Genomic DNA, 15,811 nt, shown 5'->3' with positions numbered 1-15,811 from the left:
GAAAATGCTTAGTTTTAGTTTAGTTTTAATTAGTTTTAGTATTAGTTTTAGTCTTTTTTGTAATATGGGCTATTTGTCAGGGGCAAGATTCAAAAAGGTCAGAAAAAGTATTGTGTAATAATAACTCAACAAAAACATCATACAATCTACATTGGAATTCAACCAAGCCATGTAATAAGTAAGGGATAATGTAACGTTATAGCGAGGAGGTAGTTATTACAACCCCGACAGGCTGCAATCGGGAGCCCGACGCGAAGCGGAGGGATCTTGAGCAGCCTGAAGGGGTTATTCCCAATAACTACCGACTCGCTATACATAATCCCGCTTATTACATGGCTACCTATCAAATAAATCACTACTTTGAAACAAAATATTGATTTAAAAAGGAGTTTATTGATAGTTTACGATTGTATTGCTTCCGCTAAGCTTCCGCCAAAGAAAATAGTGCGCTCCGTCTACGGTTAGAATTCTGTGAGTCCATAGCAACGCTCTGTTTTTCATGGCAACGGTCTGTTATACTCCGCAGCGGTCTGTTATCAAGAAATAACAGACCGCATTCTACATTGGAATTCAACCAAGCCATGTAATAAAACAAAAATAAACTTAAAAAGGATGGGACAAATGGGCTGCCAATGTAGATCAGAAGGCCGTTGAAAAAGATAAGAAATAAAGTATTAAATCCCTAGATGTATCGAATCAAAAGGTACGTCGGTCCATCGGGCATTTGCCCAGAATGCCAGATTACCATTCCAGCCCTGCAGCTTATAACGTTAGTGTTTTGACAACGACAACACAAGTGCATTTTAAGATACCTCAAACTTGCGACTAGTTAACTTTTTAAAGAAGGCCCAATTGCTTCTCATATGAACATTATATTCAGAGAATATAAAATATTTGTATACCACTTTTTATGTGTGTGATTGTGTAAAGGTGTTCATGAGATACCAATCTTTTGCGAACTTGCTTCAACGTCGCGTCGAACACGTTCACAGAGACGTTCTCTGGAGACTTGAGAGGAGGGGAGGGGTGTGTGACTGTGTGTGTGTGTCGCGCGCATGCATGAGAGTGACAGAGAGACGAAGGGAGAGCAGGGAAAGGAAACACAGCTGAGCGAATTCTCTGCGTGTTTTTAAAAAGCGTCGAAGGAAAGACAAAGACGAAAACTAAGGACATTTACTCTATAATTTTATTTTATTTTAGTTAGTTTTGTCAACCACACATTACAGTTTTAGTTAGTTATCGTTTTTTTGATTTGCCTCGTTTTTATTTTTATTTCAGTTAACGACAATGTTTTTTCCCATCTAGTTTTCGTTTTTTCGTTCGTTTTCGTTAACGATTATAACCCTGCTTTAGACTGGGTTTTTCCTGGTCAGTGGCGCAATTGCTTTCTAAAACTGCTAAATAGCACCAGGGAAGTTTTGCGCCGGAACACGCCTCCTCTTTGCGCTGAACCGCCCCCGCGAGCGCAAGTTCATTCCCTAATTTACCGACGTGCGTCTGTGGAGGGAAAAGTCCGCTGTGCGCGGGTGCAAAATATGAATGATACATGCGTCGGTGTACAAAGTCAATTGCGCTGGGTGCAAGATAGGGCCCAGCATGTTGAAGCCTGCATTATGTTTTCATTGATGTTATGGCAGTCACTCTGCTTCTTTTTATTTTTTTTTTGAGAATGTTGCACTCCTGTATGTCATTGTGCACACAAATTCTCGCCAATAAATCATCAGAAATATTGCTGACTTGTGCAATATGCTGTCTTGTGCTGACTCAAGCGCCCTCTTTACGTTCGTCCTAATGCCTGTTAGTTGTCCGTGGATTTGCCTATATTTGGCGTTGAAAATGTAAACATCTTTAGACATGATTTTACAATCGATTCAATGAACATTTATGTCTCAAAAATCTAACAGGATTTTTTCACAAAAGTGACAGCCCTAGTGGCTGGTAACTTTGGAAAACCACTAGCTACAGTGGCTGGTGAGCAAAACAAGTGAATGTCATTAAGAATGCATTGTGCCAGCTGTAAAGGAACAGAGATTGCGAGCCAAGACTTCTCGTCTAACATCTGTGTCTGACCTCACAAATGTTCTACTGAATGAATCTGCAAAATTCCCACAGAAACTCTCTAAAAACACTCTTGTGGAAAGCCCTCTCTGTAGAGTAGAAGCTGGTATAGCTGCAAAGAGGGGACACACTCCATATTAATGTCTATGTATTTATAACGCAATGTCATTACAGTTTCTGTTGGTCCCTTACCACATTTTTCAGCATTGCCATTACATTCAAAGATAGACAAAATGCGAGATAATTATAAATGTAACAGCAACCAAACTGCTATCGCACAATGGTCCCCTGTTAGTTTCTCACACACACACTTTACTGAATATCTTTAACACATTCAGTTGCTTCAGCTGGGCAGGGTTTTGTAAATTTGTACCCATAACTCTTCCATGTCAGGTGGTCTTTGGTGTACTTTGTGGCCTGGTGGATGACATCTTCAGTCATGTGGGTCAACCTGTTTGTGGCACTCATTTTGGAGGTATGTAGACTGTTCGTTTAAATAATTCAAGATCGACCATATACATTCCTGGTCTTATTGTCAAATCATCACATGCACATTATTCCAAAAAACTAAATATATAGCCCTATTATTATGACTGAAATCTGATGAACATATTCTTCTCAACAGCTTGATTTGTTTTAGTGAAGTGCACACCCCACCTCGGGGCCGATTGTAAAGACTTCACTGATCATGTCAGTCACCGTGCTGATTACCTACACACAGGGCTATATAGATAGGGTCAAATACTAACCTTAACCTTAACCGTAATGTTGTGTTGGAAGCACACCTTTTTACATAGCATTACTGTTTGTCATAATGAGATCCTGAACTGAATCCATAAAGTCTGACCTTTTCTTTTGACAGGTTAATAAATCTGTTTCTAAGCATGCTAGTTAACCTTGTGTGTTTTTTTTTTGTTCAGAACTTCACCTATAAGTGGGACCGCAGTAATACTATGTCTGTTGAGGATGTGGAGAGAATCGCATATCAAAGCACTGTGCAGTTTATGTTCAGGTAAGACTGTGGGAATAAAGCCATCGATAAGTTCCCAGGAACACTTTAAGGTCACGCAGTTACTCGTCACACTATAACAGTAAATATGCACAATCCTAAACCAAACCCTTACCGTAACGTAGTTTCTTGAGAAATGGGTCCCTCATTTTTACAGTACATGCCACGATATACACCAGGCATCCTCATATAGCAGACCGCGAGACAAAATGGCAACTCTAGCACCATTTTATCATTTCTACAGCTTAAAGTGAGCAGCATGTCAACACAACAGAGCTGTTCACACTACAAACACTCAGAGTCGTTTATGGTAATGATAATTATGTCCTCTTAATAATTTTATCAAGAGCCGAACGCGCTTCATTCAAGCCCTTTCTGCTCTGTGTGCGTTGGATTTTGGATCATTATTCCAGTGATTATTATGTTTCTAGCATGATATATGTTTGGTGACCGTTCCTCTAACCCTAATTGATGGATTGTGTAGCTTTTCCATGTAGGAAGACACACATAGTGTATTCCAGGATGAAAATGTCTATATTCATTGGGGTAGACATAACATCAAGAAATGTATCCCCATCAAGAGGTGCATACATTTTTGGTGAAGATTGAAGATTGACAATCACTCTGTAAAGTCTCCTCCAGCACATCCCAAAGACTTTCAATGAGTTTAAGCTCTGGACTCTTATTCTTCATTCTCCTCACCACCATTCTTTCACAGTTTGAGCCTGATGAATCTTGACATTGTCATCCTGGAATATGGCCATGATGTGTCTTCATACATGTATGTTTAAGAAATGAAAAGCTACACACATTTGATCAATTAGGGTTAGACGAACTGTTGCCAAACATATAATATGCTAGAAACATCACTGCAATAGTCATCCAATCATAGGCAAATGCTTAAGAGTGAAAGAGTATTTAAATCCGTGTACTACTGCTGCCCAGATGGAAATATATAACTACTCCAAAAAAGTATTTTACAAACCTCAGCTGGGACAGAAATATAGAGACTGGACCTCTTGGACCTTTAATTGAATACCCCTAATCAGGGTGGGAAATTAGCACCAGCCAATGGCGGGTACTTTTTCAAAGTGGCGGGTGACTTAGACTTGTATACCAGCCACAGTGGCGGGTGCGAACCACTAGTGATGGGCTTCGCACCGATTGTTTTGTGCAGTTACGCCGCTCTGCCGTTGGTTCGTGCAGTTCCCACTGACCAGCCAATAGCGTGCGAGTAACGTAACATTCTCATCTTCCACTAGATTTTTTCCTCTACATCTCATCAGCAATTTCGATTTCGGCACGCTCTGCATCAGCTGACACTAAGGAGCGAATGTACAGCGAATGTGACACAACTGCCAGATTCAAACTGTGCTTTCAAGCATTGACTGGCGCTGAGCCAAAGACAGACGCGCTCAGTGCTTGTCATAGACCACATAATGTTTATTTTAGGTTTCAGACATTTAAATACATATAATTTATAGCAAAACAATACATTTATAGTTTGTAAAATACACAATGGTGTCTATGGAAGCAGCAATAACAATCCATTCAAATATATTTGCAGACGTGTTTTATTCGTATCAGATACACAGTCGCCCTATTGGCCCAACCCTATTACTGAGAGATGAGTCAAGATTTTTTTTTTTCATTAAACATGTAGGCCTACAATTACTGTAGAACATGACCAAACTGACCAAACACAATTTTACCAGGGACTCGCAGGCTTTTTTTCACATCACTTTTTATTTGCCTACATTAATATAATATGTATAAATAATAATAATACAAAATGGATTATTGAAGCAATTCAAAATATGCTAGCTTTCTTTTATAAATTTGAATTCTGGAAAAAGTGGCTGGTAAAAAATATAAGTCGCTGGTAAAATTGGGCATCCACCAGCCACTGTGGCAAAAAAAGGTAACTTCCCATCCTGCCTCTAATATAAACAATAATGAAAGTGAGAGAAAAGTGATATGTTGGTAAGAATGATGTTCAAATATCTGATTTGTTTTCTATTCTTTTGCCCATCCTCTGTTTTCAGAGAGCATGTCCAAGAGCCGACAGAAGAAGAGTTACTAGCTCAACTACACCAACATCCTCATCTCCACCTCTCCTGGTGACCCTAAAGCCCCTCACCTCCACCTCCACAACAATCCCACAATCCTCCAGGACTCCATCACGTCTGTGTAGGCCCTTATGTTTACATATCCAGCCGTTTTGGAGGGCCTGTTTCCCATTATAGGATCTGTGTTGCTTCAGGTCGGCCTGGGAAAGGATGTATGTGTTTTCTAACAGAGAGTCACATGATTAATGTTCAGAGGAACTTCAATTTAAAAAGAAGCTTTAGCTCAAGTCACTCCTGTTGCTGAAGTCCCAGAGTTCTTGTCTTACAACCTTGTACATAATATTAGTATCAGAACAGAACCAGTGTTTTTGATTTGCCCTCATGTCTGAAAGAAATTCATTCTTTGAGTTTGAACGTTTGTTTTTTGAGAAACCAAACACATTTTCATCCTGCATTTGATGATAACCAATATTTCTTTATTTATTTTTCGTAAGGCTGTTACAATCATCAACAAAATAACAACAATCTATAGATTTTTGTTAAAAAAAATCATGGAAACAAAGGGACACGACTCATAAATGTATAAAATGTTTTTTAGCTTTGTTTTTTATTAATTCTATATTTTTGACTGTGTCGTTGTTTGTTCAGTGCTTTTATTTATGTTAGATTTTACAGAAATCTTTATGGGTGAATCTCTCAAGAAAAGTCCAGATCGTATTTCACCCCAAAAAAAAGAAAGAAAAAGAAAAGGAAATTGATACAATAGACATATTGGGTAACACTTTATTTTAAGGTCATGTAGTTATACGTTACTACATGTACTTACTATAGTAATAACAGTAAATTATGCACAAATACAAGAAACTAAACCAAACCCATAGCTCTATAAGTACATGTAGTTCATTAATATTACTCCAAACTTAAGTACAATATAACTGTCACCGTAAAATTAAGTGTGTAACCATATATTGTATAAGAAAATTACAATTAAGCACATGCCTCATCCAAAATTCTCAATACTGCAATGTTTAAAAACTTATATATTATTTAAATTTTCTAAGTATACATCATGGTAGTATTTTTTTATACTGCCTTTAATTTATGCAATAAATATAATGCAATCATTGTGTCCTGACAGGATTGAGACGTTTGTTGTTTTGTATTATTGTAAATAGTACATTTCTGGTTTATTATTATGCAAATGGTGCAACATTTAATGTCTTATTTTTCTTTGAAATTTGAGGAAATGTGACTGTTAGTAGTTAGTGAATTTCAATGACTTTGGTCATGATTAGGATATTTTCCATGTTTTCAATATTATCAACAGATGGTGTTTTACTGTTATCAATACATTTGACTGAAAATTGGTTTAAATGGTTGAATAACAATCCTGTATTTTGCTCTTTCTGTTCTAAGAGCAACTTGTTGATTAAGTGTCTCTGTTAACTGTCTATACAGGCAAATCAGATTTTTTAAAATCATTATTTTAGTTGTAGAATGCTTTGTATCAAACAAACTTTTTATGAAATCACACTTTATAAGAGGACCACACAAGCCTGTGTTTTAGATCTTACACAAGTGTCTAATTTTCAACACAGTCTATTTAGCAAGACCATTTTATAGGTGATTATATGGACCTCCTCAGCCTCCAGGAAAGTAGAGACACACACACACACACACTCCACTGATTAGGGGGCTAAACATACACACCCAAAACAGAACCTAGGTCTGCCTGACCTTGTGTTGAACACACATCAGAGTGACACAATCATTCCCCTCATCTTCCAAACAAACACGGAGTTCCCTTACACTGTTTGTTTACCTTTCCTCTAGATGTGCTGTGGCCTCAGTGAGGGTTTTCAGAAATCCTTCCAACATCATTCTAATATTCCGATTTTCTGCTCATAAAATATTTCTAATTATCAATGTTGAAACCAGTTTTTGCTGCTGAAATGGACCGTACTTCACAGCTAGGCTTTCAAAAAAGATTGGCGGCCACGCCCACCAAATGAGTTGAATACCACCTTGCTTTAGTAGGAAATACTTTTTAGCAAACTAGTAATGGTGTCGACATGTATTTAAAGAGTGAACGTTTAGCGGGAGTGAGATATTACTTTCGGTTCATCGGGTTATGCTAAAGGAGGCCGAGAATCATATATGGAGAGAAAGCCGCAATGGAAAATCCGTGTTGTAGTGAACAGTTTGACCATGAGCACAGTGTTATTTTAGGTGTTGTTTACACAACACCGTTTTCAACAAAAAAAATTATTTTTGGGTGGCTGAAAAAACTGAATTTAGAAGACGAGTTTCGAAGTGCAAGTTTGTGTAAACAACAAAAACGCAAATCTCTGAAAATTGATGACGCCATGCACATGCGTATTACTTTTAAGATGCATGGCCTGGCAGCAGAATGCAGTCTGGTTTTTTTTTGTCGTTTTCACGGATCCGTTTGAATGGGGATCGTCTGTACACGAAAAACTCAAATGAAAAACTTCTCCGTTTTAAGCATACCGTGTAAACGTACCCTGAGGCCAAAAAGAAACATTGCGGTTTCACAAAAGCTGGAGCTATCAAAATTAAACGTCACTTTTGCTGACAAATAAACGTGAATTTCTTGGTCCAGTTAACACCGAGAACGAGTAAACTTTGTTCATTTAGCTACATACTGCTGACATTGTAACAATACAGCGAGTTGAAAATCGGGGAAGTTAGGCTACAGTTTAATATTTTTGTGGAAACCATAGGCCTACACTATACCATTCAAACGTTTTGGGTATTGTAGGCCTATTCAGAGCCATAGAGAAATATTTGTTGCTAGAACTATACAACTATACTAGTTGTTACTCTATACTCTATATATTCTTATATTCGCAATAATTACGAATTTAATACTTTTTTCTTTTCTTTTTTTGCAAGGATGTATTAAATTGATCAAAAGTGACAGTAAAGGCATTTATAATGTCTGTATAGCCTATATATATTTTTTTTAAATAAATGCATTTCTTTTTAACTTTCAAAGAGACCTGAACAAATATTATTTTTTCCATATAATATTATCCATCATAATAAGTTATTAACAATTAAGCACCAGTATTTATTGATAAAAACTGAGCAGCAAATCAGAATATTAGAATGAATTCTGAAGGATCGTGCAACCCTGAAGACTGGAGTAATGATGCTGAAAATTCAATATGGAAATATTTGCATGACTTTCTAACATTTACAGATGGAGAAAATACCTGTGAAATGTAAGTTATGCGGTGAGGAAAACACCACATCTCAAACACATTAAACAGCGCAAGTATATATCATGTCAGTCAGCACATGTCAGAGCATCTGACGGGGAAAGCTTCTTTAAAATATACGTGTTATATCTTACCAGTTATTTTGAAGCCCATAATATAAAACATGGCTCATGTATATACAAATTGGATTATGCACTTCAATTGCAGCAGCTCACTCGGCTTCCTCCGTCATTTTTCAGATGTGCTCGTATCAAACTACTGTATATCGATATAAACGGTATTGCCTCGTTACATATCGTTTATAAAATAATGTATCCATATATCGTAATATACCGTCCAGCCATAGGTGGGACTTGATTTTGTCCATGGGGAATTGATTGGATGTTTGGATGGATGTGGTTTGCTATTGGTTGATCTCATGTGAGTGACAGGTTGCCCCGCCCTCGTCATCAGAGAAGAGAAGAGATGTCACTGCACGAGGGAGGGGAAGTTATTTTGATTCGAGATTATAAGAGCACATGAGTTAAAAAAAATAATGATGTGCACGGATATTACAATATTCCATAAAAAACAAGATTTATTTTTTTTTGATTTCATGGTGACTTTAATGCGTTTACACCATACTATTCGTCCACCTATCTCAGTGAGCTTGTCAAACTTAAATCAGGACTGTCATTGTCAGAATTGCTTAGATAGCAGGGCTTTCATAAATTCCCTTAAACATTCAAAACTAGATTATTGATCTTTTTGAAGTGTAGTTTACACAGCCTGATTGTGAAGGCTTTAAATAATAAACACGCTGTTCTTCTGAGGAATGCCTTTGTCAGCTGTGAGGAGATCCATATTGCTCTGGAATGTGTGGAGTTGCCAAAGAGATTTTCAACTCAGTTGTCAAATAACAACTCTTTGCCTAAGTGCTAAATTCAAAATCATTATTTTAAATTAACCTCTAAAGAAATAAAAGTACTTCTGTCAAACAAGCTTAAAATAAAGCAAGACAAAGACTCATCAGTGGCGGTTTTCCCATTGAGTATAAACTGCCTTTATTTCACAAGCTAAACATTCATGGCAGCTTCGCAGAGCACTGATGACCAATTATATATCTGCTTCTCTCAAGCACAGGTCAACAAGGAGTGTGTTATTCAGGGGGCAGTATTGTATTGTGTTTTATTTTTTGCAAATGTGGGTTGTTCGCAACACGTATTCTGTAAAACAGGTCGCATCGCTTATGATTTAGGATCTTTAATGTTAAATATTGAGCTGTTTTACTTGTGAGATGCCTTTAAAGGAGGAGCTACCAAAGATGAGCATAACCAATGTCCATCACATATGCCGGTTGACATATAAACTATTTTTTCTTCTCACTAACATTCAGATATTAACTATTTTCCCTCCAAAATAAGTTGCCAACTTTTTAGAAAAATCACAAAAGTTTCATGGCCCCGAAAAATTTTTGGCCAGGGAATGAATTATAGATTCACGAGACCAAAGATCGCCGTTAGGTCTACACAAGACGAATTATATCTCATGTTTAACCTCTACAGAGACATCAGAGTCAGCGGCAAACATCAGAACGACTAGCCGAGGGAAGACTGTTCCAGGCGGGGAACATGAGTGTCCGGTGATCACCTGGATCTCATAACCTGGATCAAATTTTCATAAATCTTTATAAATAAACCACAGATTTGAGCTTTAAACAACTACATTCTCGCCTGAAAAACTCTTAAAACTACATTTCGTGACACAATACCAGTAGTATTATATTTCAACTGTAGCCTATATAAAGAAATTGGTCTAGCTCCACCCTTTAGTACCGTACCACTGTGCTAGGTACCCCAACGGAAGAGTACCCAAAAAGTGGTACGGTACAGTTCGGCATTTTGGTACCATTCACAACTTTTGACAGTGGAAATGCAAATAATTGCGTACCATACCGCTCAGTGGAAACAAGCCATAAATATCTGAACATGCAATATAGGCTATAAGAAAGAACAGAGCCTCTGCGCGCGAAGTCGGAGCTGAAGAAGAAGCCGTGTCTTGGAATAAACACGATGGTATTCCCTCGCCCTAATCCTCCTCCTCCTCTTGGGGATTGACTCAGCCATGTTCAGTTTCTCTTGTTCATTGATAGACGCTGGCTTCATCTTCAGCTCCGACTTCGCGTGCAGCCGTGCACGAGGGCAAAACCTCACAACACCAGTCCCTGTCGGTGATTGGTTGAACACTGTTTATTTTGGTTTTGAGTGGTTGGTGAAACCAGTTTCTTTTGTGTGCAGATCTCAGAGCCTAGATGCCTACAGAGACGCGTTTTTCTGACGTCCTGCTTATGAGGCGGGCAGCTAGCGAAGCGTTTGGAAAGATTAGATAAATGTGATCATTTATTTTTGGGCCTGAAATCGCTGATACAACCTTTAAACAACAACGACAAAACAGTTTTACTCTAGCTTCATTCTTTTTCATCAACACTTAATGTGGGTAAGTTTCATAAAAAAATCACCATTTTGAGCAAAAAGCTGAGAAAATCAAGTTTTTGTCAAAGACTAGGTCCGCATAGTATTCAGAACGGTGATCAAAACACAGATGGAGTAGATCGAGTCCATCAACACCCCCAAAGCTTCACAGTCCTGGGTCACATTTACGCTCATCCTGGATCACATTTCATTCAGTAACATTAAGCAGTTTTCATTTATATGCTGTTTAATGTTTATGATCAGATTATTTTACATATGCATCTGCTTACATATGCTATCGCTTGTTTCTGCTTCTTTTTTCGCATATGTTTTGATCAGGAGATTCTGTACTCTTTCTGAAGATGTGTAATAGCGCCTCCTACCGTATTACAGTGAAAACACGAAAAGCTGGAAAATTCAAATGTTCGTCTCAAAGCAGCTTCAGAGTCTCAACACGATCCCAGTCGAGAAATATGGGTCTTATCTAGCGAAACGATCGGTCATTTTCTAAAGAAAATTTGTAAGTTATATACTTTTTAACCACAATTGTTCGTCTTGTGCTGGCCTGCGACGCGCCACGCATTACGTCATCACGTTGGAAAGGTCATGGTCACGTCATCTATCTTATTTGTCTGTGTACTCCGGCTCAAAAAAGTAGGGAACGCCGAAAAACTCCGTCTCATTTTCTCCTCCAACTTCAAAATCGTCCGACATCTTTGTTTCAATTTATTATTTTTTTTATTTTATTTTTAAATGTGTGACCTTTCCAACGTGATGACGTAATGCGTGGTGTTGCAGACCAGCACAAGATGAACAATTGTGGTTAGTTTTTTTTAGTTTTTTTTACGAAAATAACCGATCGTTTCGCTATAGATACGACCCTTATTCCTCAACTGTGTGTAGAAAAATCCTGGAATGTTTTCCTCAAAAACCTAAATTTATTTTCGACTGAAGAAAGAAAGTCATGGACATCTTGGATGACAAAGTGAACTAATCCTTTAAAAGTCAATTACTATTGCTGTCTATTCATTCTCAGAATTCTAACACTTTCTCAGACAACCGGATGCGATGAAACCAGTTTTACTGTCTGTTCATGTGACGTCCAGCATAAAGCCTATTCGGTTCATTATCATACCTCTCAAACGGAGTCAGAGGGATGGGTTCCCCATCATAAACCCATACAGGTTTGAACAACGCTGACAGCTGTAAAAAGTGATGTCAGGCTCATCACAGTGATGTCAGGTATGTGAGCAATGCCACTTTCTGTTAGTTCTCCCATGCTTATCTTGTCTCGGCAACCTGCTTGTTTGATGATTGAGATTTTTTCCCATTACTAGTTCTTTTGAGGGTTTTGCATGTGGAATTTGCAGCTTGTAAGGCCTTGCCTCCCACCGCATTCTTTACTTGCTCACACACAGAGTTCTCATTACACAGCGCTGTATTTTAAGTGTCCTACCCCATTTCTGTCAGCTACAGCAGTCTTTCAGATATGCAGTTCTCACCATGGCTTGGAATTGGTGTTCGTAGGGAGCAAACATGTCGATAGGTAGATTATAACTTAATAGAGTTACTGCAAGCCTGAGTCACGCGCCATGCAAATCATTCAGTTTTATCATAAATCCTAATGGTTGTCAGGAAGATATTGAAGCTGAGCTTGGGCATGTGTTGATCTCATGCCGTTGAAGGCTTTAAACTTTCAGCTGTCACCTGTCAGGTAGCCTGGCTTACATTCCTTAAGCTTCAACTTCCCCCCTGTGGCTGCAGATGTTAGCAAGGTCAACAGAATTATATTGGGCCTTCAGCAGGAACATCTCACCTGCTTATGAGTGCAGTTAAGGGTCATCAACAGTCTTTTCTTCTTATAGATGTAGGTTCTATTCTCTCCTAACACAGTTTGTGCTGAGACAACAATAAATTAACCATTTGTAGGTCTCCAAAAGGTTAGTTTGAGCAGACCAACATAACAATATTGGCTCATCCAATAGCATGATATTGGGGTGGGATTATCTGTTTGACTGAAAACATTGTAGACGGGAAGAAAAAAGGTCCTCACATTTTCTTCAATATTTTTGCGCTTCATTAGATTGATCTGATTCACTGTATTGTTTGGTTTTGGAAGGCATTGATCATACTATAATAAGTGTGCAAAAGATGAAAATTATATTTTATCAATAGCAGTTCACTTATACTAATCAGGGCAAATTGCATTCTTAGTAACTGCAAACTATTTTCCTCTAAGTTTTAAAGGCAAATCCTCACATCAACCAACTGAACCAATCTCTGACATCAAGCAGGTTCTGGTCTACAAACTAAAATGTTTACCAAAAAAGACCTTGCCTATGCTACTTAAATCACTTAAGTTCTTTTGTATTTTGATTAGAAAAATAAAACATGAAATCCAAATTTCATAAGCTCGATCTTTGAAGTCAATGGCCTGATTTCACAGACAGGGTTTAGATTAAGCCATGATTAGGCCTGATTTTTGCTTTAGTACATTTAGTACATTGATTACTGTCCGTCACAGACTGGGAGGAGAAGTTGCGCGCAGTTTACTTTAGACCGCGGTGTAAATGCAGAAAGCAACCGGTCTGGGGCAAAAAAAAGTTCCTGGGAAAAAAGTTCCTGGGACAAATTGTTCCGTGTAATTTCGGTGGAAACCCGGCTTAAGTAGCTGTTATAAATGTTCCTTGGAACAAAAACATTACTGGTGTGCATCTTGAGACAAAATAATTGCCCTGAAATATTTTAAGATCTGTCAGTGCAAGTTGCTTTCAGTTAAAACAGATCAAACATGCATTTTAGCCTGGGACTAGGCTTAAGCTTTGTATGTAAAATTGGGGGAATGTGTTTTTTCATCATTTAATGCAACAACTTAATATGTCAGACAAGGGTTGCAACAACAAAAAACAATGACAACAAAGCATGCACTTCTTAACAGGTTTTGAATGCATGTCTTGATCGGCAGGTCTAGGGTGTTAAAGACCGCAGAGCTCGTCAAAAGTGCGCTCTTTTTGTGAACACCTGCTAGGATGCCCTGTAATTATGACAACAAATGTGGACGTGGCAGCAAAAGCGACTAATGTTTTTTGACTTTGTAATCTATATTCAAGATGAAATAACTTGATCTATGATGAATGCAAGGCTGTTGCATTGTGGAAATATGTCACAGTTGTAAACTTCGTTTCATGCTGACTTTAAATGTCAAGTAAAGACACATATAATAAGACACATAAGTGACTAAAATGTATTGTAAAGAGCACATCAATGCTCTAAACCTGTCCTCCAAACTTACTTGAAAGCACTCTCTATATCTGGCCATACCAGTTACAAATAGTAAAAGCTTAAGTTCATAAAACTCATTGATCTTTTGCCAACTTGCTGCTATCACTGTCACCCTAACATTTTCAGTATTGTTGGACGCTGGTGTAGAACCCATTGTTTGGGGACATTTGACAGTTCTGTTGTCTTCGGTGGGAAGTTCAGCTAAACACCTCTTTAAGCACTAATGATGCCCCTCATTTTCACCTCCCTCTATTTCAGCTCGCTCCGATCACCCGCCCAGCACCTGGACCCCAAACCCCCGAATCCCGCTCCTTAAAACCCGGCCTTGCCATCTTTTTTCAAGCTGTAATTAAGGAGATGGCTAGACAGGCTCTGCTGAAATAGGAGTGAAAGAAATGTCCAACCTCACCCTCTGGCAGGGCATGGCGAAGAAAGGGAGAGGGTGTCTCTGCACCTACACAATGAAGTTGGATCAAGGAGGGTCCTCAATTTGACACATAGAGACTGGACCATCCACTCCTCTTGCTCCTCCTCTATTCTCCTCAACTGCTGCAATTCAACGCCCTCTCCGCACACCTCCCTAACTGTAATTAGGTGGCTGTCCCTTTGACGTTCGGTGTGCGCGGCAGCCCCAGCAGATGCACCTGTCCCCTGTCTTCCTCCGCTCAGGTGAGCGAGGGCAGTTAATCTCCTGCGACCCCTGGCAGACTCTCCCAAACACCTGTCTGCCAGGTGCCGCTTTATCTCCTGGCCGCTCCCTGTTCTGGCCTGGTCGAGGATAAGGAGGGCGGGAAATAGCGAGGGACAAAGAGAGAGAAAGTTCAGCACTTTAGCTCCAGCTCAGCCCACACCTTTCTCCCGCTGCCTGGTCTTTTGTGGACGGCAGCTGCTTAGGTGTGTGTGTGAGTCTTTGTGTGATCCAAATGTATTGGAGTGATAAGAAAAGTTTGGAATTGGTCTTCTAACAGAGGCATTTGAAAGTTGTCAGTAGTAGAACTTGTCAGTTAAGTTGTAGCACCCTACTAATGACTTGGTTGACGACTTTAATCTGTGATTCTATATTTAAAGTATGAGAGGCTGTATTTTGTGGAAATAGTTATGGCTGAATAGTGTTGACAAGAGCTTTAGGCTTTCTTAGTATACACAACTGAACATGAAGTCTTTAAAACTAAACCTCTGCATCTAAATATGCCTAGTTCCCTAATACTTCCACACTTTCCTAATAAAAACAGCAAATGAAAAGAATACCCGAATTTGTGGTATTCATAAATCAGTAGGCGAAAAGTACTTGGATCCGCCATGATTCTGAAGTGCAAATCTCATGGACACTTTACTATCCCATGAGGCCATGGGAGAGGAGTTGTGAATGGCAGCAAATATGTACAGTAAATGACAACATGGGTGGTCAATGTTTAACGGTCGCAGAGTAAGTTCTTCATCAAATGTACCACCTACTTTGTATGCAATTTCAGATACAAACTAAGATTTTGGATTCCTACGTTCGTCTTCCATTTTATTGCCTTTTTCTTTAAGTCCTTAAAAGCAAAACCCAACTTTGAGAGTTTGCATTAAGTGGACCAGCCAAATTAGCGCAGTGAACTCAAGGCACATGCACGTGGCTAGAAAATGATGGCTGTCTGATGTGGCATGCTCACTGTCCAAAGATAAACACAATTCTTGAATTTGTGTGCTGTTAAC

The 15,811-nt window shown here is 38.7% G+C and overlaps 1 protein-coding gene across 2 annotated transcripts in view; it reads left to right on the top strand.

Moving 5' to 3' along the window:
- Positions 1–6,708, top strand: part of tpcn2 (two pore segment channel 2) — a 32,821-nt gene extending 26,113 nt beyond the window's left edge. For both annotated transcript variants that reach the window (XM_079590173.1, XM_079590174.1), the window contains 3 exons: positions 2,452–2,533; positions 2,979–3,070; positions 5,113–6,708. In XM_079590173.1, the coding sequence (XP_079446299.1) occupies positions 2,452–2,533; positions 2,979–3,070; positions 5,113–5,191 (253 nt within the window). In that variant the 3' untranslated portion in view covers positions 5,192–6,708. The remainder of the gene's footprint in view (positions 1–2,451; positions 2,534–2,978; positions 3,071–5,112) is intronic.
- Positions 6,709–15,811: the final 9,103 nt, after the last annotated feature.

The sequence above is a fragment of the Phoxinus phoxinus genome, assembly GCF_949152265.1.
Source record: "Phoxinus phoxinus genome assembly, chromosome: 2".
Taxonomy (NCBI): Eukaryota; Metazoa; Chordata; class Actinopteri; order Cypriniformes; family Leuciscidae; genus Phoxinus; species Phoxinus phoxinus.
This window is presented reverse-complemented; position numbering and strand designations above follow the sequence as displayed.